The sequence below is a fragment of the Urocitellus parryii genome, chromosome 11, assembly GCF_045843805.1.
Source record: "Urocitellus parryii isolate mUroPar1 chromosome 11, mUroPar1.hap1, whole genome shotgun sequence".
NCBI classification, from domain to species: domain Eukaryota; kingdom Metazoa; phylum Chordata; class Mammalia; order Rodentia; family Sciuridae; genus Urocitellus; species Urocitellus parryii.
Window position 1 is genome coordinate 21,336,426 of NC_135541.1, and position 22,709 is coordinate 21,359,134.

General features: G+C 51.3%; 1 protein-coding gene across 1 annotated transcript in view; it reads left to right on the forward strand.

Annotated features, from left to right (window-relative positions):
• The window catches only part of C11H1orf94 (chromosome 11 C1orf94 homolog), a 35,307-nt gene extending 12,918 nt beyond the window's left edge, over positions 1 to 22,389 (forward strand). Inside the window, exons 2-7 of the mRNA XM_026406865.2 lie at positions 4,559 to 5,241; positions 8,411 to 8,659; positions 9,691 to 9,866; positions 14,101 to 14,178; positions 17,533 to 17,741; positions 22,314 to 22,389. Coding sequence (XP_026262650.2) covers positions 4,559 to 5,241; positions 8,411 to 8,659; positions 9,691 to 9,866; positions 14,101 to 14,178; positions 17,533 to 17,741; positions 22,314 to 22,389 — 1,471 coding nt within the window. The remainder of the gene's footprint in view (positions 1 to 4,558; positions 5,242 to 8,410; positions 8,660 to 9,690; positions 9,867 to 14,100; positions 14,179 to 17,532; positions 17,742 to 22,313) is intronic.
• The last annotated feature ends 320 nt before the right edge of the window (positions 22,390 to 22,709 follow it).

Sequence of the window (22,709 nt, forward strand, 5' to 3'; positions counted from 1 at the left end):
AGATTCTAACTAGCTTCCTTTGTCAAGAGCCCAGGAGCTGGATTGCCCTCCCTGAATGATTCACTGGATAGAGTCTGATAGATTTTTTTTTTTTTTAACCAATCTGAAGGAGAAAGCAAACAGCACAGGAGAGGTGCCAGGACCAGCAAAACTTCTCAGGAAAAAAAAAATAAAATCTTTTTAAAGATAGATTTCAGAAAATGAAGGTTTAAAATCAAACTCAGCAAAGTCATGCACGGTGTGCAAAATGGTCCCGTGAGCCCCCAAGTGATCGCTCTGAGTCTCTGCCAGTTGCACAGGGGACTGCTTTTGCAAAGGTTGGGAGGGCCAAGCAGGGTCATCTGATCAGCTCATGGGATGCCAGGCCAGAGGTAGAACAGGGGATAGAAGGGCAGAAAAAGGATCCAAAACTAAACCAGTAGAGAAAGCTGGGGCCCTCTGGCCTGAGAAAGGAACAGGTATGTGCACCAGGGAATTAAAGAGCTCTGAGGGGCCAGCAAGGGTAAATGTAAGTGAGCCTGTTCATTCATTCAATCACTCAAAAGTACTTATGGAGCTGGAGTTTTGTGTCAGGCTCTGTTCTAGGCTCAGAGGCCCCCATCTTGAACAAGATAGAGGCCCTGCCTTTGAGGAATGCATTTAATTATGGAGAGTGAAGATGTAAAAATAATACTATATGACAGTGATAGACTCTGTGGAGAAAATAAGCAAGTTGATGCCTAGCGAGTGCCTAGTAAGTGGTGGAAGGGCTTTTTAAAAAATGGGTAGGAAAGGCCACTTTGAGAACAGGATGCTCGAACCCAGGCCTGAATAAGGAAGAGGAGGAGCCAGTTCAGGGAGAACTGGGGGTGGGGCATACCAAAAGAAGTGCAAAGTCCCTGGGGCTAGATTGAACCTGGCATTTCAAGGAAGAGATAAAAGACCCCTGTGGCTGGAAGAAGCGGGAGATGGGGCCAGTCTGAGTAGTGTCCTAGAGATCAGAAAGGAGGGTGAATTTTATCCTGTGTGTAATGAGAACCCACAAGAGGGTTTTAAGCAGGGGAATGGCTTGATCTGTGTTCTGAGAATGTCCTCACTCTGTGGGGCATGCAGTTTTCCAGAACAAATAAGAACAAGCAAATCTTATTTTCTTGGGTGTGGAGAGCGCAAGGTTGGGGAGGCACTGGGACCAGGGACTTCTAACTCTCTGGCAAATCTTGATTGCAGCGGGCTTCTTGATAAAGGCTCTTCTCATGGAGGAGTGGAGCAGGGATGATAGTATTGGATTGATTTATTCCCCCGAAGTGTTGATCCAGGATTACCGTCAGGCTGGGAGGAGGGTCTCCAGCAGTGTCCCCACGGCCTTGCCCCAGACTCTCTGCCATTCAACATTTCTATCTGTAAATTGGCGGAAGACTCGGAAGATGTGCTCATCAGACATGCAGCTGACACGGAGCTGTCAGGGACAGCTAATGCCACGGATGACAGGCTCAAGATTCGGCGTGATGATCCTCCCGCGGCTGGAGTGATGGGATGAGAGCAGCCACATCCCTGATTGCATTCAGATCGGGAGAAAAACCCAGCCGGGGAGACCTCGCTGGAGAACAACCCCTGGAAAGGAAGCCCCGGCTGGGGCGGGAGGAGGGATCCAGGGCAGCTGGACCAGACAGCGCCCCACACCACCTCCTCCCTCTCCCAGTGACAAGATCTGTGGCCTTTCAGACATTCTTTGTGAGCCACCTGTGGGCACCTGGCTTCCCATCTGGCCTTTGGGGAACTCATGACAAATGATGCCCTTGGGTGGCCTTTCAGGGTACAACCCGGGTGGACACCTGTTCTTGGCACACAGCTGCTCCTTCTAGGAATGCCACTTAGATTCTAAGAGTCCCTGTGGTGTGTCCAGAGGAGAATGACCTGGAGGGGTGGGGTCTGGAAGCTGGGAGGGATGTGAGTATCTTCTCAGATGCCACCAGGATGCAGAGTAGAAATGGAGAAGGTGCCTTCTCCTCCGTTGCTCCAGGTACCCCAGCAGTGCACCGGATGCACTGTAACTGAGAGCTGACCACTGAGAGTAATGGCATTATAGCAATGATGCCTCAGACATTTCTCCAGGGCTTGCTATGCACCAGGCTCATGCTGAGTATTTTGCATAACTCATCTCTAAGCAGTCGCATGGTCTGACCTTGAGAGGTAGGTGTCATCGGCACTTGACAGAGGAGAAATAAAAGGCTTAGCTGGCAGCTATCTAGGGGCAGTACCAGGATTCGCACCCAAGGCTTCCTGGTTCCTCTCTAGCTGCCTGGCTTCTGGGTTGGGTGGGCTGGGAGTGTCCACTTAAGTGTTAAAAAGGGACCATGCCCGGAATTTTTTGGTACAAAGACCTCAGGACCCCAAGGGTCTTTTAGGAGCTGCTTTTCTGCTCTGTGATTCAGTAGTGAGGTGTGTGTGTGTGTGTGTGTGTGTGTGTGTGTGTGTGTACTTTCATTAAAAATAAAAACAACAGAAACTAAATGTAGACAAAAGTAGAGTGGCTGGCGTGTGGCGATCCCATGTGTCTTCCCCAGCTTTAGTGGTGATCAGCATATGCAAAGTGAGACCAATCTTGTTTGATCTGTCAGGCCCTCCTTCTCTGCTGGATTAATCTAAAGGCGATGCCAGACATGATTTTATCTGTAAATACTTTCCTGTGTATCTCTGAGAGATAAGTACTCATTTTTTTTTGTTATTGTTGTTTAAGTAGAAGCACAATGCCATTATCACAGTTTTTAAAAATTAACATAATTGAAATGAGTCTTTCAAATCCAGAAAAGCTATTGGCATATGGCTGGCTTTGCAAGGTACTGGGGGTGGGGGCAGGGAGGGAAGGCAGATGCTATTCCTTCAAATGCCCCGTTCCTGGGGATGGAGATTCACTTGTTTGCTTTGGGAGGAGGAGGAGGAGGAGGAGGAGGAGGAGGAGGAGGAGGAGGAGGAGGAGGAGGAGGAGGAGGAGGAGGAGGAGGAAGGAGATCTGAAACTTGGGGCCACAGATTGGCAACCTCTTTATTCTGATTGTTCCCAGGGGCACAGCAGTGAGAGTGGGACCTATTTATAGCCCTAAGTCTAGACATGAGAAGGAGGCAAAAGGAAGGGGAGAAGTGAGGGGGTAGTGGAGAGGGAGAGGAAGGAGAAAATCCAGAGCAGGGACTGGCCCCACATCACCATCATGCAGCCTGATGGCCCTCTGGGGGGCGTGGCTGGTCCAGCTCATACCAGCAGGTGCCGAGTGAGCTCAAGTGTGGATTCCCCCTCCACATCTTCCCCTCCATCCCAGGAGGCGAGCGCCACTGTCATTTTACTGGAGAGGATGCTGAGATTCCCGGGTCTGGCAGGAAATAAGAATGGTGACCAGGTTTAAACCCAGGTCCGATTTTCCTGGAGGGGGCTTGCTCCTAGCCTCACTGAGGTGCTGAAAGGATGGGAGCCTCGGGGCTCAGAAGATTCATACACACTCCCTACATATTTTTTGGCACAAGCACCCTGACTCCCCACTCCCTACCTCAGGACCCATGTGCCTCTGCAGGACCCAGTAACTATAAAGGGTAAAGGGTTTGAGGTAAAGGGAGCCTCTAGACTACACCAAACGCCCATTCTGGTGGGTGGTCAATGTGGGGGCCACTGCTCTGATGCTGTGTGTGCCGACACATGAATCATGGGCCTCTCTGCTCCTGTCCAGGTGTGCGTGCGTCAAACACACACATGTGTATGTCCATTGTGTGTATGTGCGCGTGTGCGTGTGCCTGCACGTGCACTCGAATGCAGACCCCTACCCAAACAGCATTGCCAGGAAGGCAAGACCCCTGCTGGGGCACTCCATGGGCACTGTTTTGGGGACACCAGTGCCCTCTCCACTCATGGGGTCTGCCTTTCATCATCTTCTTCCTCAATATCCCCAGGGCTAGCGTGCTGAGCAGTTTTTCAGGTGTTGGAGGTGTAGGGCACCTCACCCGGCCTCACAGGAGCCCACGGAGTAGGAGAATAGATGGTGGTAAGCTCAGTGCCTCTGGCGCCCCTGAGAGTGCCAGGCAAGAAGGTGCCCCTTGCCAGGGATGATGGCAGGAAGGTGGGGCTGAGGACTGGCAGCAATCAGGAACCTAGTGTCCCTGGGACCACCAGAGGCCATTGGGCTTCTGCTGGCCAGCAATGTCTATGCAGGTGTCCAGGTCTGAGTTACAGGTGGAGGCCAGTGGTTGGGCATCGGGAGATCCTTAGGAATCAGCGCAGGGACCAATCAACTGCTGGACCAGCCATGACTGAGGTGAGGCCAGTCCAGGGTCCATGATCTTGCCAGAACAGTGCCAGCAAGGAGGGACTCAGGTAGCCTTGGGGCTACAGTGTAGATCGGGGTCTAGGGGCCAAGCCAGACTGTCAGTCTTTTTTTTTTTTTTGCTTGAGAAAGCAATAGGTTTCCCTCAACAGGAAACACGTTTCCATCAAGTGCCGCATCAGTCCCCTTTTCCTGGGGCCCGTGTCCTGCCGTAGAGCCGCCCCTTGGTGAGCAGACACTCTCACCGCCTCTCTCTCTCTGACCTGTTTGCAGAGCTCTGGAACTCGGCAGCGGCAAGGATGAGATCTCCCTGTTGGTGGAGCAGGAGTTCTTGAGTCTCACCAAAGAGCACCTCATCCTGCTCAAAGAGAGCTCAGGGGACCTGGCAGCACCTGGAGGCATTCCCCAAGGGACCAGAGAACCAGTTTCTTGTATTCTCGCACCTCCTTTGGTGGCTGGTAGCAGTGAGCGCCCTGGAGCCTCCATCATTGCTGGTGACAACCTGCGGGAGCAGAAGGTGGCCGTGTCTGTGATTGGCAGCCGGCAGGACTGCGATTCTGCCCTGTCGACGGTGACAGGCATCTTGCGTGCTGCCAAGATCAAAGGGACCGAGGATGGGGGCCACAGCCTGGGTGCCTCCAACTCGGAGATCAGCAAGCTCCTGGCCCAGTTTCCACTGAAGTCCACGGAGATGTCCAAGACCCCCGACAACAAGATGGTGCTGGAGGAGGCAAGGGTCATCAAGGACTTCCTGCAGAACAGCATGTTCAGTGGCTCTGGGAGCTTCAGGGAGCCTGCAGGGCTGGGCCCATTCCTGCTGCTGCCACCCCCACCTCCTCCTGCACCCCCCGACAAACTCTTGGAGCTCCCTGCTCAGAAGAGGCAGCTCCCCGTGTTTGCTAAGATCTGCTCCAAGGCCGAGTCTGACTCCACCCTGGAGGGGCACCACTCGATGGGTGAGTGGGGCTGGGATCAGGGGCACAGAGTGGGCCTGCTTGGAGGCGGCCTCCTAGGAAGCTGTCGGGGCCACAGCACACACATAAAGCATCATTGGGTGAAGCAGGACAAAGCAGCCTCTCTGGTGGGCACAGGCTCCCAGGTGCAGGCTGCTCTCAGTCCCTGCAGGCCTGCTCTGCTGGATGCCCGTGGGCAGAGCACAGCTTGTGTGAGCAAATGCAGAGCCCCTGATCCAGACCACTTTGGGAAGAGGGATCAGTATCATGTATGTAGTAACGGGCTCCATGTTTTGACTCCACCAGGAAGAAAGTATTTACCCTAGCTGGGTCCACGGTGAGGCTGAGGCTGCCTCATGGAGATGGCTGGAGAGGAGTTTGATTGTCAGCTGGAGTCATTTAGCTTGGGATGGAGGCACCTGTTCTGGCCCTTAGGTCTAGTTCTCACTCTCTCTGGGGCAGAAATTGGATGCATAAGTTCTCGTGGCTCAGCCTGTTGGTCCTGGGATCTGCTACCCAGACACTTCTCACATTTCCCTCTCCCCTTAGATTCTGTCTTTTGTCCTGATCTAGCCATTCAGAGTAGTTGGTTCCAAGAAGACAGACTGATGGCAGAGGCATTTGCCCACATTGAGCAGTTACTAGGGGAATATATCATATTCATGCCAACCAAAGAAGAATCACCCCCAGTCTGTCAGCATGGGGAGATAACAGAGATGCCCGTATCACGAGGGCCCACATTCATCTCCCTGAGAGAATAAGAACACAATCACCCCTGAGAACATTCTGTATTCTGAGCACTGTCTGAAGTCCAGAACAATGGAGCCAGGGATCACCAGCTGGATTCAGTGTTGGGAAGGCCTGGGAGAGCCAGAGAGCTTTGAGATGATGGGCTTTGGGGGTTGTGGGGCAGGGAAGGGTTGGGCTCTTGGCAGGGGGAAGGGCCTTCCTCCCCCTCCTTCTGGAATCACCCATGGATGCATTCTTACCAGATGGGGCTGTGGGATTGGAAGTGGTCCTGCCCACCCACCCTCCTGACCATTTGTGCCTGCGTGTACAAATATATGGGCAAAACTGTGACAAAGAGAGCTTTGCCAGTGTAGGTGTGTTTGTTAGAGAAAAATGCAGAGGGGGTGAATCTGTTTGTGTCTGTGTGTACGTGTCGACATATGTGTCTGTCCTGTGTATGGTCGTGTCCATGCGGGAGAGGCAGAGGAGAAACAGGCAGGAACGTGAGCATTGTGTGTACCCAGGTCTCGGAGGAGGGGCCCTCGTAGGTGTGTGTGGGTCTGCAGGTGTGTGTTTTCTCTGAGGAAAGGGCTATTATTAGTGGGTGTGTTATTTCAGCAAACTAGCTGGCGGCAGAACAGCAAGAAGAGAAACTCTTAGAAGAGACTCTGGGCATGCATTTTACTAAAAACACCACTGGCTTCCAAACTGGCCCCGGCTGGAGCAGCTCTCCTCTGCTGGGACAGTTCTGGGAAGGCAGACCCAGTTGGGCGCATGCTCAGCCCTCAAGGCCACTGGGTTGGAGGTCCTAAAACTGGTGGGATCAGGTCCACTTCTTCTGATCCCCCTGTGACCAGAGTCCCCAGGTGCCTGCAGTGTGTCCAGCACGGATCATTGCCATCTAGTCGGCAGGTGGAAGTTTCAATGCCAATCTCTGGGGAGCTTCAGATACCATCAGATGGTGGAAGGAATGAAGGGGCTGGCAGGAAAAGACCCTCTTCCCTGCTTCAACCAGAGCAGTGCTTTAAAAAACATATGATCATCATCATATATATATGCATATGTATGTATATACAGTTGTCCCTCCAAATGTTGGTTTCAGGGCTCTCTTTAGATGCCCAAATCCACAGATGCTCAAGTTCCTCATTTAAAATGGCATCTAACTCATGCACACCCTCCTACCTACTCCACACCATCTTTAGAGGATCTACGATACCTAATAGGATGTAAATGTTAGCTATTCTGTTGCTCTACTGTGCTGTTTAGGAATTATTGACAAAAAAAAAAAAAGTCTGCCCATGTTCAGTACAGATACAATTTTTTAAACATTTTTTTTTTTAGTTATAGATGGACACAATCTTTGTTTCATCTATTTATTTTTATGTGGTGCTGAGGATCGAACCCAGTGCCTCACGTATGTGAGGAAAGCGCTCTGCCACTGAGCTGCAACCCCAGCCCCAGATACAATTTTTTTTTAGAGCATTTTCCATCACTGTTCCACACACATGCATTTAATTTCATTTGAAGAAAGAGTTGCAAGGCTAAAAGGACATGGGGGGTGAGAGCGCGGTGGGGGGCCCCCCCACTGTGGTGCAGACAGTCCTTGCACTGGGGGATGGATGCTTGGTCTATTTGGAGTGAGTCCTGAGTCTGGCTCTGATTGTGTCCTTCCTGCATCTCTTTGATGCTTCCCAGTCTCTGTCCATAGTCACCAGGGACTGTGGCACCCTCCTCTCAGGTACCCCTGCATGCAAAGCCTAGCTGCACCCCACTTCCTTCTGGGAATAAAAAGGACCCTCTCAGATAGAAGTGATGTCAGCCACTGTCTTCTCCCGTGGTGTACTTCTGTCACCTCGTGGTGCCCATCTGCCTTGTCCTGGAGCTATTCTGGGCATGTCTCTCTCTTCTTCCTTGTTGTGAGCTCCTGCAGGGCAGAGTCTGGCTCTGACTCATCCCTGTGTCCCCAGTACTCAGGGCAGGGCCTGGCACTGACAGGAGAGCCGAGCTGCCTGTGAGCAACACAGCCGAGGTGGAGTCCATGGTGAGGGAGCAAACCGTGGGACTCAGACCGCGTGTCCTGCAGGGACGAGTATCTTCCCCCCCAAGCTGTGCACCCCCCGATGGCGAAACTGAGTCCAAGTCATCCTTATATCCCCCCACTGGCACTGTGGAAGGAAGGAAGGAGGGAAGGTGAGGATGGACGGATGGATGGATGGATGGATGGATGGATGGACAGACATCTGGATCATGAGGCAGGAAGGCCAGAAGGGGCAGTGGTCAGGGAAGGCCTGAGAGAGAGACTAGGGTTCCATTAGGCTGAGGGAGAGTCTGCAGGCTCGGGTGAGTACTATGGAAGAGCTGTCACCTGGTTCATAAGAAGATGCTCCCTGCATCTAGCACTTGGAACCCCGGGAGCATTGACTCCGTTTCTCTCCAGCTCCAGAACGGAATCCTGGCAGCAAGGAGCTGGCCAAGGGTCGAGAGAGCCTCTTCCTCAGCCAGTGGCCCCAGAGTCGAAAGGACAGCTGCAGTGAGGAGGGTTGCATTGACCCAGTGGGCACCATGTCCACCAAGAAGCCTGCATGGCCGGCCGAGAAGAACCTGCTTTATGAGTTCCTCGGTGCCACCAAGAACCCGAGCGGGCAGCTGAGGCTTCGCAGCAAAGTGGAGGTGGATGGGCTGGAGCTGAAACGTAAGCTGACCTAGCCAGCAAGGACCCCAAGGGAGGGACCCCAGAGACCTCTCAGACCCAGCCGTGGCTCTGTCTTAACCAGGGCCAGTCACTGCCTTTCCTTGATGTCAGGAGTTTTAAATTGTAGAACCCGGGAAATGGCTTTTTCCATATGTTCCTTGTGGGAAATAAAATTAAAGAGATAGGTAGTTGGCTTCCAGGGGTCACGTGGACATTTTCAGTGGTTGATTTTGAATACAGCCCTAACCCAGAATTATACCCTAGCTTCTCAAAATGCCCAAGCCAAGGGGAAAAAAAAAATCCCTGCTTTCAATCACTTTCATGTGGATATATTTCAAGTCCCTGCTCTCTCTTCTTGCTCCTCTCCAGTCGTTTCAGTCAAAAACTCCTTTCTAAAAATGATGCCAGATGGAGGGGAAACCAAGGGCCCATTTCTGATCCCATAAGCCCCCCGGGACACAGATGTTTCTCAGGAAGCAATTCATATCCAGAAAACTCATTCTTCTAGACTAATTTAGAGCCACTCACATCGAATTATCCTGTTTTAAATTATTTTAAAAGTCATTCCCAGATAGACACAATACCTACCCGAGATACAGTCCCTGCTGAGCGCATGGACCTGGTGGGGGGCTGTTTGAAGGGTTTGATCCGAATGAAGTCCAGTGACATAGCACTTGTTTGCATGACATTAGCTAGATTTTTCTAAAGCACTTGGAAGAATTTGCTTTTTAAGTTGGGGACATATAGCAATGCGGATTGCTGTATCCCTTGCTAAACCTAAACCGCCCCCCTGACTAGCCAATGATGGACAGAGAAGCTCCAAGCCAGACCCCGATGGGGTCCCCTTCAGATGGGCAAAGTGTGAACGGATGATGTTTTTCCTGTGGTTGGAAATTCACCAGGACTTTGAAGGACCCTCTTGGAGCTTTAAAGCCCCTGACCTCTGAGAATCTCTGGGGAGGGGAAGAGGCCTCCTGGCCTCTCCCTGCCTCAAACACACTGAAGGGCTTGACCTCTCCTGTGACTTGCAGTTAACCCTCCGGTAACAGTGGCCGACAAGAACAACCTGAAGTACACAGGGAACGTTTTCACCCCACGCTTTGCCACAGCCTTGACCTCCACGACAGTGAACCAGCCTTTCTGGCTCAACCTGAACTGCCCGCCTCCACCGGTGTTCACCAATCACTCCACCTTCCCGCAGTATCAGGTGAGTGCGGGGGCTGGGCTCTGCCTGCAGTCATCCCACCTGCGCTCCACACCAGGACGGGGTGTGACTTGCAGGGAGCCTATTTCACAAAGAACCCTTGGGCGCCATTTCCTTACCCCAGAGGCTCCCAGGGAATGACACCAGGACACTCTCAACTTGTTACCTCCTCTGTGGCTATTTTTGTTGTGACCAGATCACTTGCTACACACACACACCCACCCACACACACATACCACACACACACACTTCACACCACGCTGATTATTCCAGAGCCCTTTGCCAGTCTTGGCTGGTTAAGTGCTTGGTCCCCCGGAACAGGAGGATGGCATAGTCCTTATTTCCCACCCACCTCCTGCGACTCAGATGGCCTTCATCTTGGAGGACTTGGGACCATCTCAGCTTAGGCATTTGGTCCCAGAATGATTACTAATGACATCCCCGTTCACTCCCCAGTGTTGTGGTTTGGAGGTCAGATGGTGACCATCTTATCTAAACCGTATCTGAGTAGCCTTTGCTTGTACCAGCCGAGGTGCCTGGACATGCATTCTTGGTCTTAGGCTCCTCGTTAAGAAGGAATTAGTGACCAGACAGAAAGGAAAGGTGAAGCACTTGTAGCAGGGTTTGAAATTTCACTCACAGAACTTATTTATGCAGGGAAAATGTAGTTTCTTTATTTTGTCCATTTAACTTAATATCCCTTAAGAGCTACAGCCCACTCAGTAGAAGGAGGGAAGAATCAAATAAATGTCCACTCTAGTTTAAGACTTTGTCCAATCCAATCACTGAAACAGTCCCTCTAGGTAGTGCTCAGGTGTTTTTTTGTTTTTTTTTGTTTTTCCCCCTAGGAAAGATGCTCAGCATTTAAGATTTCTGTCTTCAGTTCCCCTTCCTCGTTCCTCTCCAGAGTGGCATGTAGTTGTGTGGGGAGGTGCAGGTCCTTGGGGTTCGATGTCCAGGAGTTTGGCCATCGGCTGTACCCTCCTGGCCCAGCAAAGCCTGGAAAGGGAAAAGAGGAAAAGCAAAAGGAAATACACTCGTATTCAGTTTATTTTCCTCCACGTCCCTTCCCCTCTCACCACCCCCTTGGCACCTGAGCCATTTCTTTCTTTGCAAGAGAGCTCCAACCTTGAGGCTTAGATGTCCAGGGCAGAAGCAGGTCTCTTCCACTCTAGGTAAGACCCGCCGAGCTGGCCCACCAGGCTTAGCTCCTGGATCCCAAAGGGTTCTGTTTCTCTGACCCTCTGTTTTGTTTTTAAGCTTGTCTGTTTGCTAAAGAGAACAAGTGGCCACGGAGAGGCCAGGGCTTGCAGCGCAGGGTGATCTAAGGGGAGATGAAAGCCTGCCCATCTCCCATCAGCCACGCTGTCTTTACACAGGTCCTGAGAGAAACGTGTCGCTCCTTGATTCACTGACTCCTTCACCAGTGTTCTTCTACCCTTGCATTTGAGGCTTGCTTATTCATGGTTTATTTATTTCACTATTTAGTGATTTACCCATTGCTATTTACTCATGCACTTCAGGAACTTTAAAAAAACCTTTGCTCCACGCTTTTATAAGCAGAGTGTTGGGCTAGGTGAGAGGACTCAAAGATGACCAAGAAGTACATCACAGACCAGCCGACGCCCCTCCACCTCCGAGGGAGGAACAGTCGCAGGGATGTAGGTGGCGCGCACACATCCACTCTCAGACGCGCCCGGGGAGCGCACCGTGGAAAGCTAATTTGCAATGGTTGGCTGTGCTAAGTCTGGGTGGCATCACTCTGCGGTGTTGATTTCTTCCGCTTTGACTCTTTCGGAGTGAGCGAGAAATGGACATACCGTCTGAGCATGACGTTCCCCTGTCTTCAGAGAAGAGGCAGAGGTTTGCATGGCAGGGTTTACTCTGACAAGGTTCCCCAGCTTCTGGGCAGGAGCAGTGGAAGGGGTCCTCTGGCTCGGAGGACCCGCTGGGTTCCGTCAGGCAGTTCACACACTGAATGGGCACAGCTGAAGGGGGCCATGCAAAGAGTTGACCCTCCCAGGAAGTAACAACAGACAGCATAATTTACCTTCTGGCAGCTTCTCAAGATCTCATAATGCTGTGTTAGCTTCAAAACAGCTGATCAAGGGGCCCGAGATGATAGAAGGCAGATTTCAAAATCGGTAGATTTGGATGGAACGATCCTGCTGCTTCCAAACTGTGTGGTGGCCGTGGGCAGGTTAATTAGCTGCTCTGAGTCCCAGGTTCTTCCTTTGTGAGATGGGTTCATCGTCATCATAGCAACAGCAGCAGAAGCAGCACAGATTGATCTGGGGTAAGGACTGAGCCCAGGGATGGGAACAGGCTGTAAAAGCCGAAGTGTGAGATGGAGTGGATTTTGATGTCGTCATTACTTAGCCCTGATCTTCCAAGAAAATGGGGTCGGGGGTCTCCACAATCCTTGAAGTGGCAGAAGATGACAAATGGGGTCTACTCTCTTCCGGCTTCTTCCCCACGTGGCATCAGGAATAAATCCAGTTTACTCAGAGCTCCTTGGTAGAGGGACCAGAGGTGAGGAGGAGGAAGACTCGTGCACAGAGGAGGCCCAGCGGCTCCCCCGGGGACTTAGCATAAAAGAACTCTGCTCCCGATGATGAAGAGGGAGGCTGGGTAGCAGAAGGCCACAGCCCCAAGCAGACAAGAGTGAATGTCTGTTTACCCCAGCCCGAGTTTACAAAATTGCAATTGTAGACGTGCTGTTCTGGAAGTCAGATGGTGTTGCTTATCCTGTTGACTGTGGCCCTTGTGTCCTGAAGTCAAGGATCGGGTGGGGGCAGCTGCTCTCCTCTGCAGGTCCTGGGGCCGAGGTGGGTGGGGTGGAGGTGGCCACGTGTCCTCTGCTGGGCAAGGTGGCTGTGGAAGGCAGGGTTAAGTGCTAAAGGGGTCCATGGGGGAGGGGTGAGACAGGGGAGGGACACTCAGCCACCTGCTCAGTGGCCTTGCAGCAGCAGACTGAGGGCTGGGAATGGGCGAGGCCACTGGCTCTGCGTGACTTCTTTGTCCAGGCTCAGGACAAGGTGGGTGTCACGGGGACCCCATTGGGTCATAAAGGTCAGGCTGCTGGCTTCAGGGCTTGGAGTGCAGGGGAGAGGGAGGGAGCTGGTTTGTGGTGAAGGGCTGGCTGGTGGACGTGGAAGACATCACGGCAGGAATGCGTCTTGTTCTTGGGGAGCAGAGAGTGGGGCGGGGCTCTGGGAGCAGCTGTTCTCCTGGGGACCTAGAAGGTGGAGCAGCGGGAGCTGAGGGACTCCCCCCTGAACCAGGTCAGGGGTTCCGCAGCTTTTCATGAGGAGCTTGGGAAAGTCAAGGGCAGAGTTTTGCCCCCACCCCCACCCCTTTGGTAACTGGCACAAACCGAGCCCAGAATGGAGGCAGCACCTCAGAGTGCAGAGGCTAGGGGGGGAGGTCCTGGCTGGGAGGGTCTTTGGGCTTTGAGCCTTGTGGGGGGGGTGGGGCAGGTAAGGTGGGCGTAGACAGAACCTGAGACTGGAGGGCTATGGGCTGCATGCTCGGTGTGTGTGTGTGTGTATCTTGTGTCTGTGTGGGAACAAATGCACACCCCAAAGCACCCACACCCTGACAGAATTGTGAATAAAATTTTCATAAGCTGCCAGAGAGCCTTTTCAAGGGAGGGGTCAGCAGGAGATGATAGACAGACCTAACATTTACCAAGTCCTTACTAAGTGCTGGGCACTTAGTTCTCAGCTCTTTAGATGCATTAATTCATTTATCCCCATACTAATCCCCACACACACACACACTCACACTCACATGGATGTACCTGGATATCTCATGTGTTAGGGCAAGAATGGGGCCTGGGGAAAGCACTTAGCAAAGGTGTGCAGACAGCAACAGAGAACATGGCTTTCTTCCTGGGCTTTGCAGGCCGGAACATGCATAATTCTGTAGACAAGGAAAAAAGGCTCAGAGAGGCCAAGCAGCTTGCCCCCAGTCACAGAGCCACTGCAGGGCAGATCTGGGATTCAGGAGGCAGTTTAAACATTATGAGGCAGTTTAAACATTTAAACTGTCTAAGTGGGGCTTCCCGGCAGCATGACTTGGGCTCATCTTGGCCTAAATCTAGGTGGCCTCAGGCAGCGACAGGTGCAGTGTGATGGGATGAGCTCACCTGTGTCTGCAGATGCAGGTGTGGGAGCCAGGCATGGCTGCAGCCCTTGCCCAGAAACACCAAGCCCCTCTCTTCCTGTCTCCCCAGGGCCTGCACCCCCAGCGCTCAGCCAGGACGCCCTATCAGCAGCCTGTGCACCCCCAGCTGGGGTGTTACTCCCGACAGGTGAGTATGAGTACGGGGATTGAGCCCAGGGGCACTTAACCACTAAGCCACATCCCAGCCCTCTTTTTTTTTTTTAATTTTGAGACAGCTTCTCACTAAGTTGCTTAGGGCCATGCTAAGGTGCTCAAGCTGGTCTTGAACTTGCGACCTTCCTGCCTCAGCCTCCAGAGTCACTGGAGTTAGACATCAATACTGAATGTTGATTTCTCATTCTGGAGTTGACGGGTTGGCTGAACTGGGCTGTGGATCAGGTTCCGTCCTGTTCCTTGCGTTCCTCCTTTGGGTCTGGACGGAAGCTGCGGGACTTGTTGCTCAACCTGTGTTAGGTGGCAGGAGCACAGGAGGTGCAGAGCTGGTGCGTGGTGACTGCCACCCACCTTCCACTGGCCAAAGCCAATCTCACAGTCTGCCCTGCATCAGTGGTGGGGGAGTCCCATCCCTGCCGTATAGGCTTGACCGTTAAGATACAGGACACCCAGTGAAATCTGAATTTCAGATAAGCAATGAAAACGTTTAGGCATGTCCTATACTTATGCTAAAAACTTATTTATTGTTTACCTGAAATTCAGATTTCCCTGGGTGTCCTGCAGTCTTATTGGCTAAAGCTGGCAAGGTTACTTCCACAGGTAGGTTGGGATGAATACCCGTCGGACAATCACAGAGTGGCAGAATTAGGGCTCGACCTCTGCAGTCCCAGGCACCCAGTCACCTGCCTTAGCGCCTCTTGTATACACATACACAGAGACAGAGACAGCAATGCAAACACACACGCAGAGCACATATACTTACAGATACAGGTGTACATATGCCCCCAGGCTGCCTGAGTGAACGTGCATGCAGGTGCACACACAGATGGTCTTGGGGCAGGGGTGGGAGTGTGAGGAAAGGTGCTGAGGATGAGGGTGTAGAGGGCACCAGAGTCCAGCCTGCTACAGGGCCTGGCACCTCACACTCAGATGGGCACTCCACACCCAACTCCAGATTCTTCTGCCTCTCCTTCCTCCTCAAAGATCCCTCTACTTTCTCTGCAAACTGCACCTCTGACCTGGAATATGCTTGAATGTTCCGGAAGGTAGAGAAGTATTCATGGGTGTAGGGCATTTTATTCCTTGGGTCAGGACTGCTTGGTCAGCAGTAGGAGTCCTTTGCATCCTGAGATGAAGCGGGGATGAGAGAGACCCCCTTGGGGAATTCCCGGTCCATCACCTCCACCCTAGCAACAGTGACATCTCCCACGGGGTTCCAGTCCTTGTGGACAATTGTACGCATGTGTGTATATGCCTGTGTATATTTGAGAAAAGTAATATAAAACATGGTAAAAAAGAATTTAAACACCTAGAGGCAATCCTTGCTTATGTGTCTTTCCAGTGGCATCTATTTATATAAACATTTTTATACAAATGTGGCATTCAGGGCACACTGATCTGTTGCTTTTGTCAGTGAGGGGTATATTTAGAGATGGTTCCAGAGAAACATACAAATCCCTGTTTGATGGCTTTGATTGGTTCTGTGGGATCCTGGGTACATTTCTGCACACAGCATGCGTGTGCCCTGGGACCAGCTTCATCCCTTCATCTCTTCCAGGCTCAGGGCCTTCCCCTGCCATGAAGACCCAGAGGTATCTCCTTCCGTGTGCCCCACAGGGTCTGCCTGGGAGGTGCTCTCCTGAGCTCTTTCTGGAAGCTCCTGGCATGCTGGTCCTTTGGGGTTCTGGTGCCTGTGTCTGTACCAGACCCTGAATCTCTTCTCTGAGGATGATGGCAAGGACCAGGGCAGGAGCTCTGCCTCTGGAGAGAACATAGCAGAACAATGTTGGAGGAGGGCACAGGCTCTGGGCTCTCCCTGCTGGGCTTCTGACCCCAGCTCAGAACTGGAGACGTTCACTGAGCAAGTCACTTCACTTCTCTGAACCTCAGCAGTTTCCTCATCTCCAAAATGGGAATGATCATGGCTGCCTCCCAGGGCTGTATGCAGGGCCCACACATCCTAGGAACTCCGTGAGCATTAGCCTAGTGGGTGTTTATCAGACAAAGGCATGCAGGGCAAGAGAGGGCTGTCCCGGGGCACTGGGACTCAGGCCTTCCTGACACAGGGGTCAGATGAGCACACAGCTTCAGAGGAGAAAAAGGTTCTCTCCCATTTGAAGCTGTGAGTAGAGAACAGAGGGCTCAGGATGCGGTGAGTTCCCACCACTTTAGGTGAGCAGATGCTCACCTCCCCAGTCCCCTGTTTGTTGCATTCATTTAACATTTTTGTTGTGGGGAGGATACATCAACTGAGCCCAGGGTCTCGGCTTCTGAGCTATATCCCAGCTCTTTTTATTTTTTATTTTGAGACGGGGTCTTACTAAGTTGCCAAGCTGGCCTCCAACTTGTGATTCTCCTGCCTCAGTCTCCTGAGGAGCTGGGATTACAGGCGTGAGCCATTGCACCTGGCTCGTTTAGCGTGTATTTACTGAGAAGCCACCGTCTAACCCACCCCAAATGGGACAGTGGCAGGCACTGTCTTGGAGTCCTAGCAATATCAGCAAGTAAGACGGATGATCCCTTATTGGGAGCAGGAAAGCTGGAGCCCTGGTGGATGGAGGGAGCTTGTTCCATGTAGTCTCAGAAACCCCACTGGGTTCCTGTCTTTCCCTTGGATTTGACCTGAGCCCATTGCCCATTTTTTGCCTTATCTCCTCTACCCACACTGACCAATATGGTAGCCACTAGCTTTGTGTAGCTATTTAAGCTTAAATACATTTAAATAAAAAATCTAACTTAAATGAATTAAAAGAAAAAAAATTCAGAATTCACCTCCTTGTTCACACCGGGCAGATTTCAAGTGCTCAGTAACCGTGTGTGGCTGGTGATTGCCACAGTGGTCAGCGCAGAGAGGGAGCATGCCTGCCATCACCAGTGTATCCAGTGGGTGGGCTCTCTTGGACTTGGTGTCTATTGAGATCCTAAGATAGAAGCCAGCATGGTGTACATTCCAAGATTTGAATAAAAACTTAAAAAATGAACAAGAACCTTTGGGAATAGTTACTGAGATAGGAAGGCAGGGAAAAGAATGGAAATGCTATTTAATGGCTATTTATTTTGTGCCCGTCTCCACTTACATCAACTGACTCCATTTCCACACAAGGTAGAGAGTGTCTGCCCATCTGACAGAAGCGGGACCCAAGACTCAGATACCTTCGGAAACTTGCCAAGCTCACGGCAGAAGTCGAGCTGGGGCTTGTCCCACCCCACCATACTGTCATTTGTGGACCCCGCAGTGACTTAACTGGGGCGTGGAGTGGTGTCCGCTGGAGTTTGGGTTAGGGCTGAGAAATGGTGACCCTGCCCCTCTCTCCTCTCTGACCTGCAGGTGACACCATACAACCCCCCACAGATGGGACAGCAGATGGGACAGCAGATCTTCCGCTCGTCCTACACCCCCCTGTTAAGCTACATCCCCTTCGTCCAGCCCAACTATCCATACCCGCAGAGGACACCTCAAAAGCTGTCCGCCAACCCCCGAGACCCTTCCCCCATGGCAGGAGATGGGCCGCAGTACCTCTTCCCCCAAGGATATGGGTGAGTCCTCAGCCCACCTGGGGGTCAGACTTGTTTCCAGGGAGCTGCTGGGATGCGGGCGAGTGGGGAGGGCCCCACAGAGCCTTTCTTGGTATGTGAGGACCTGGTGTGGGGAGGTGAGCAGAGTCTAGATCCTGGGAGGCCCCTCTCTTTGGGAGTGTGGCCCTACAGTCCAGTGGCAATTGTCCAGGCAGAAGCCAATGGGCATCCTGCCCCACAGAAGGCAGGTGGAGAGCTGGACCACATTCCCTACCCACTTGCTGAGTTTTAAAACAGGATGTGGCCAGGTGATTCTCTGGCTGTCCCTCCACGGGCTACACCCTAAGCCCCCACCAGCCTAATCCCCCCAGAACATCCCATTGACTTCCAGGCAGCCCTGCTGAAGGGCCTTCACCTACTTATCAGAGCTGCTCACGCTTTTCCACCACAGCCCCCAACAGCAGAGAGACTCTCATTTCCTGGGATAATCTGAGGGCTTAGCAGAAAACAGCCAACACTAACTAACTCCATGTTTGAGCTGACAATTCCATTCAAACTTAACATGCTGCTGAGTAACACATTTGTGTTTGTTTTAATATAATAATGACTAGCCCCTCGTCGAAGCCTCCAAATCTTCAACTGATATTGACGCTCCAAGAGACAGGCGGCGCATGTCATCCCCGTGGTCTCCCAGGCACACGATGGGGCATCTGTGCCCCAGTTTGAGAAATTCACTTAATAGGATTAGAATCCGACTCTGTGACCTGACATTGATTCCCATCCTCGCAGACCCTTCCCTGTAGCGTCCCTCCCACATTCCCCAACCCCCCCCCCCACCCTCTTTCAATCTGCATTTCCCCTGAATGTCTCCTTAAAAGGGATAAATGTTAGAAAGAGGTTTCTGCAGTCAGATCTGTTTGGGAAAAGCTGTGAGAAACAAAGATAAACAGATTTCTTAACTGTTGGAATTCTCAGATCATTTAATTTCCTAGGGTGCATGGGAAATGTTCAAGAAGGTGGTCGATAGTGTGGTTTGAACGTGATATCCACAGCCCCTTTTATCTCTTTCTTTCTCTCTTCCTCCCTCCCTTCCTCCCCTCTTCCCTTCCTTCTTCTGGTAGAGCACCTCCTGGTGGGTTGCACCCAACACACCTCCCCTGTGCTGTGTTAATTCCTGGAGTTAATTTGAATTTAGCCTGCAGGGGACCTGCACAAGAATAGGAGAGACTTGAGAGAGTTGAGAACAGAGTCCTGAGCACAAGGATGTCAGTGCCCGGGCAACTTGGGAAGACCATCAAGGTGGCCTGAGGCCAGAGGCAGGAGCCCTGCAGGATGGGAGGTTCCGGTGCATTCCAGGCTGGAAGAGAGAGACCCCCCGCCCCCCCCAGGCAGGAAGGAACAGGGCAAGCCCAAGGCCTGAGGATAAAGGCTGCTGCTGGTGGAAGTATTAGATTTGTTCCTGAAAAGGGTGGAAAACAGGATTAGAAAAGGGAGATTGGGGTTGGATTATTAAAGGCTTTTGGCTGCTTGGCCTGAGGATCCATGGAAGATGTGTGCACATCCGAGTGAATTGGCACCGCAGTGAACAAGACGCAAGGTGTTCTTCTCTCAAGGAGCTCACATTCTAGGGGAGGAGAGAGACAACAAGGAGATAAACACACCTGTGAAGTCAGGTGCCGGGGAGGAGGGGCCGGAGAATCAAGGGAGGTCTCTTGAGCTGAGATCTAAATGAGAGAATGAGCCATGCATAAATATGGGGAGCAGAAAGAATAGAGTGCAAAGGCTCCCAGAAGGAACGTGTGGCTGGGTCCCAGTGAGAGCTGGAAGGGGGCGGGTAGAATTGGAATCTGCAGGCCAGGGCCAGACCGACAGGATGTGGTGGGCATGGGCCGTTCTAACAACAGTGGGAAGCCAGGGAGACTTTTAAACAGGTGAGGACATGTTCTAAATTTCTGTATACAACAGAACACATTAGCCAACGTACGGACTCTGAGGGTGAGAAGTGGTGCAGGGGATCAGGTTAGGAGCCTTTTTCTGCTGTGCGGATGACCACAGGAAAGAGGATGATTGAAAAGATCTGGGATGTTCATCTTCTTGGCAAAGTTGATGGGATTTGATGGTTGGATGTGGACTATGGAAAGGGAGGAATCCGGCATGATCTCTAGGTTCTGGACTTGTGTGCATGGATGAGTGGCCACTGCAAGATGCGGAGGCCAACATGACTAAAGCAAGGATCTGTTTGGTCTTTAGCGGGGAGCTGTGACACACACCTGTGATCCCAGCTACTGGGGAGGCTGAGGCAGGAGGATCTCAAGTCTGAGGCCAGCCTGGGTCAGCTTAGCAAGATCCTGTCTTGAAATTTTTATAAAGAGAAAGAGAAAAGCGTGAGGTAGTAGGTGGTGGGGTATTAGGAATGGAGCTCATTGGTAGGTCACTTGCCTGCCATGAGTGAGATTCTAGGTTCAATCCCAGTACTGCAGAGCTTGGTCTTGGACATGTGAACTTGGAGATGCTTGTTAGATAATTGATGAACAGGTGGATATAGGAGTCTAGAGCTCAGGGGACAGGTTGGGGCTGGGAATAAATGTGGGAGTCATTAGCATGTTGATGATATTTCAAGAATGGGATGGAATGGAATGAAAGGGAGTGGGATGAGAGGGCCAGGGAATGTATGTGTGTAGAGAAGCCCTTCAGGTCCAAGGACTGAGGACCCAGCAGGTGGAGGAAAGGCTGGAGATTGGAAGAACCAGCAGAGGATTTAAGAAGGATCCTCTAGTGAGGTGGGAGAAAGAGTAGGAGGCTCAGGAAGAGTCCCAGAAAGCAGGAAGCATTTCCTGGAGGAGAGTGTGGGAGGAGGAGTTTGCATACTTTTATCAGGACAGGACAGCTGCACAATTGGTCTCCCAAGCAGTAATGAACTTAAGAGTTAAAGGGGCATTAGTAATAATCACACTGGGGACAGCATTGTAGAGGCTGTCTCAGGCGAACCAGGGCACAGGATCAACCACACTTGAGAAGCCAGGCCAGCTGTTGCTGCTGCTCTTCCTCCTCCTTCTCCTCCTCCTCCTCCTCCTCCTCCTCCTCCTCCTCCTCCTCCTCCTCCAGGAAGCATTCCTTGATAGTTCTAGTCCACACCATTGCTCCTCCTCCTGACCCTCTAGCATGCATCCATCCTGTCCAGCCCAAGCCCTTGGCAGTTTGTCTGATTGTAAGTTCTGAACCTGGAGAAGTGAGATGCATGGGGTGTGGCAATCAGAGACCACATACATGTGTCAGGAATCGTAGTTACTGATCATCGTTATGGGTCACAACCTTCATTGTATCAATCAGAGTGGAATCCAAGGTATTCTTAAAATAATATCATTTTTAATTAATTATGCTCCAATATGATTTTTGAAAGAAAGGAAAAGAGGTATGATTACCACTGGTATTAATTATGCATTAGGCACCTACCTTGTGCCAGGGGCTGGATACAAGGTGATCAGCCCAGATTCCTCTTCCATGGAACTTGTTTGAGTGAGAAACAAAGCTTATGTTTGTATGAAACAAAGCTTAGCTGGTTCACAGATGCTCACAGTGAGCAACAGATACCCTTACCGCAGAGGCATTATAAATTAATGCAGTGGTCTGTCACCATCGCTTCTTCCCTCCCCTCCCCACCTCCCCTTTGATTGTTTCATCAATTCATGGGAGGGGTGCCTTGAACGTGAATCTCGTCTGAAATATGCATCTGCCCAACTGGAAAGTGGTTGAGAATCCCTGGATTAGATTAAATCTAGCCATTTGCTCTGCTGCAATTTGCAGTGAGCTCTGTTCCCATTATTCCCATCATTCAAAGTGTCCTAGCAGATGGGTAAAGAAATTGCCATCAGATCCCAGAAGCATGAGTACATCATTCCCATCTGGAGAGGCCAGCAAGCTTCCCAGAGGAGGGGGCTTTAGAGCCCTATTTTGAAGTACGAATAGGAGTGTGTCTGGAGAGAAAGCAGAGGCGTGTGCGTCGCAGCTCTTACCAGGTGAGGCTCACAGCTTCTGTGCTCTTCCTTGAGGGCTTAGTAAAGACCCAGGCACTGGCAAGCCTTGCTTCTCAGACTGGTCTTGAAATGGAGCAGCCTAACTCAGCGAAGGTGAGCAGGGATGTTGTGCTGGGATTGTCTGGACTCTGCGATCTAATGCTAGGCACCTGCCCTGTGTTCTCGGATCTTCCTGAAAGCAGAGCTAGCCCCGTAAGGCAGTGGAGTGGTCACAGACATACAGGTAAGGTGCTCAGAGAGGGATCCCAGCTCTGTGGTCCTGGCATGGGACGAGTGGAGGCTCCATAGAAGTAATCCTCAGAGGCTCCCAGGGTCTTCCTGGTCCAAGTTAGTGGCAGGAGAAGCTCTTCGTTGTCCTCTAATTATGTCATTTTAATATTTTATTTCCCCAGAGTCAATACTTTTTTTATTATTATTATGCTAAAGCTTTCAGCCTGCAAGTCTGTCACGGTCTTCACAGTCTTTGACAGCCAAAAAATTAATATGTTCTTTTCTTTTTTCTAATCTCTCCAATCACATCCGGAATCTCATCATGGAATCCATCCTTCCTCTCTTCCAGGTTCGGCTCGACGTCTGGTGGGCCCCTGATGAACAGCCCCTATTTTTCCTCCAGTGGGAATGGCATAAATTTTTAGACTTCCTTCTCTTTTCCTTCTTCCCTGCTTAGCCCTTGGATCAGGGCTAAGGGCTCTGGAATTCTGGATTCTGCAACCACTTGGTATGAAGTTTGGAAAGCCAAGGTTCCGACCAGGTCACAGGCAGAAAACAGCAAGACCAGATGCATCTGTTGACCGGCACTCACACATAGCACACACCCTCTTGTTCATACCTGTTCAACCACACATGCACCCGTATTTAGGTAACATGAGTGATTTTTTTTGTTTGTTTTTGTTGTTGTTGGTAAAAAAATAGAAGTAAGATACTTAATTTTAGAAAGTTTGTATTTTATGATAAA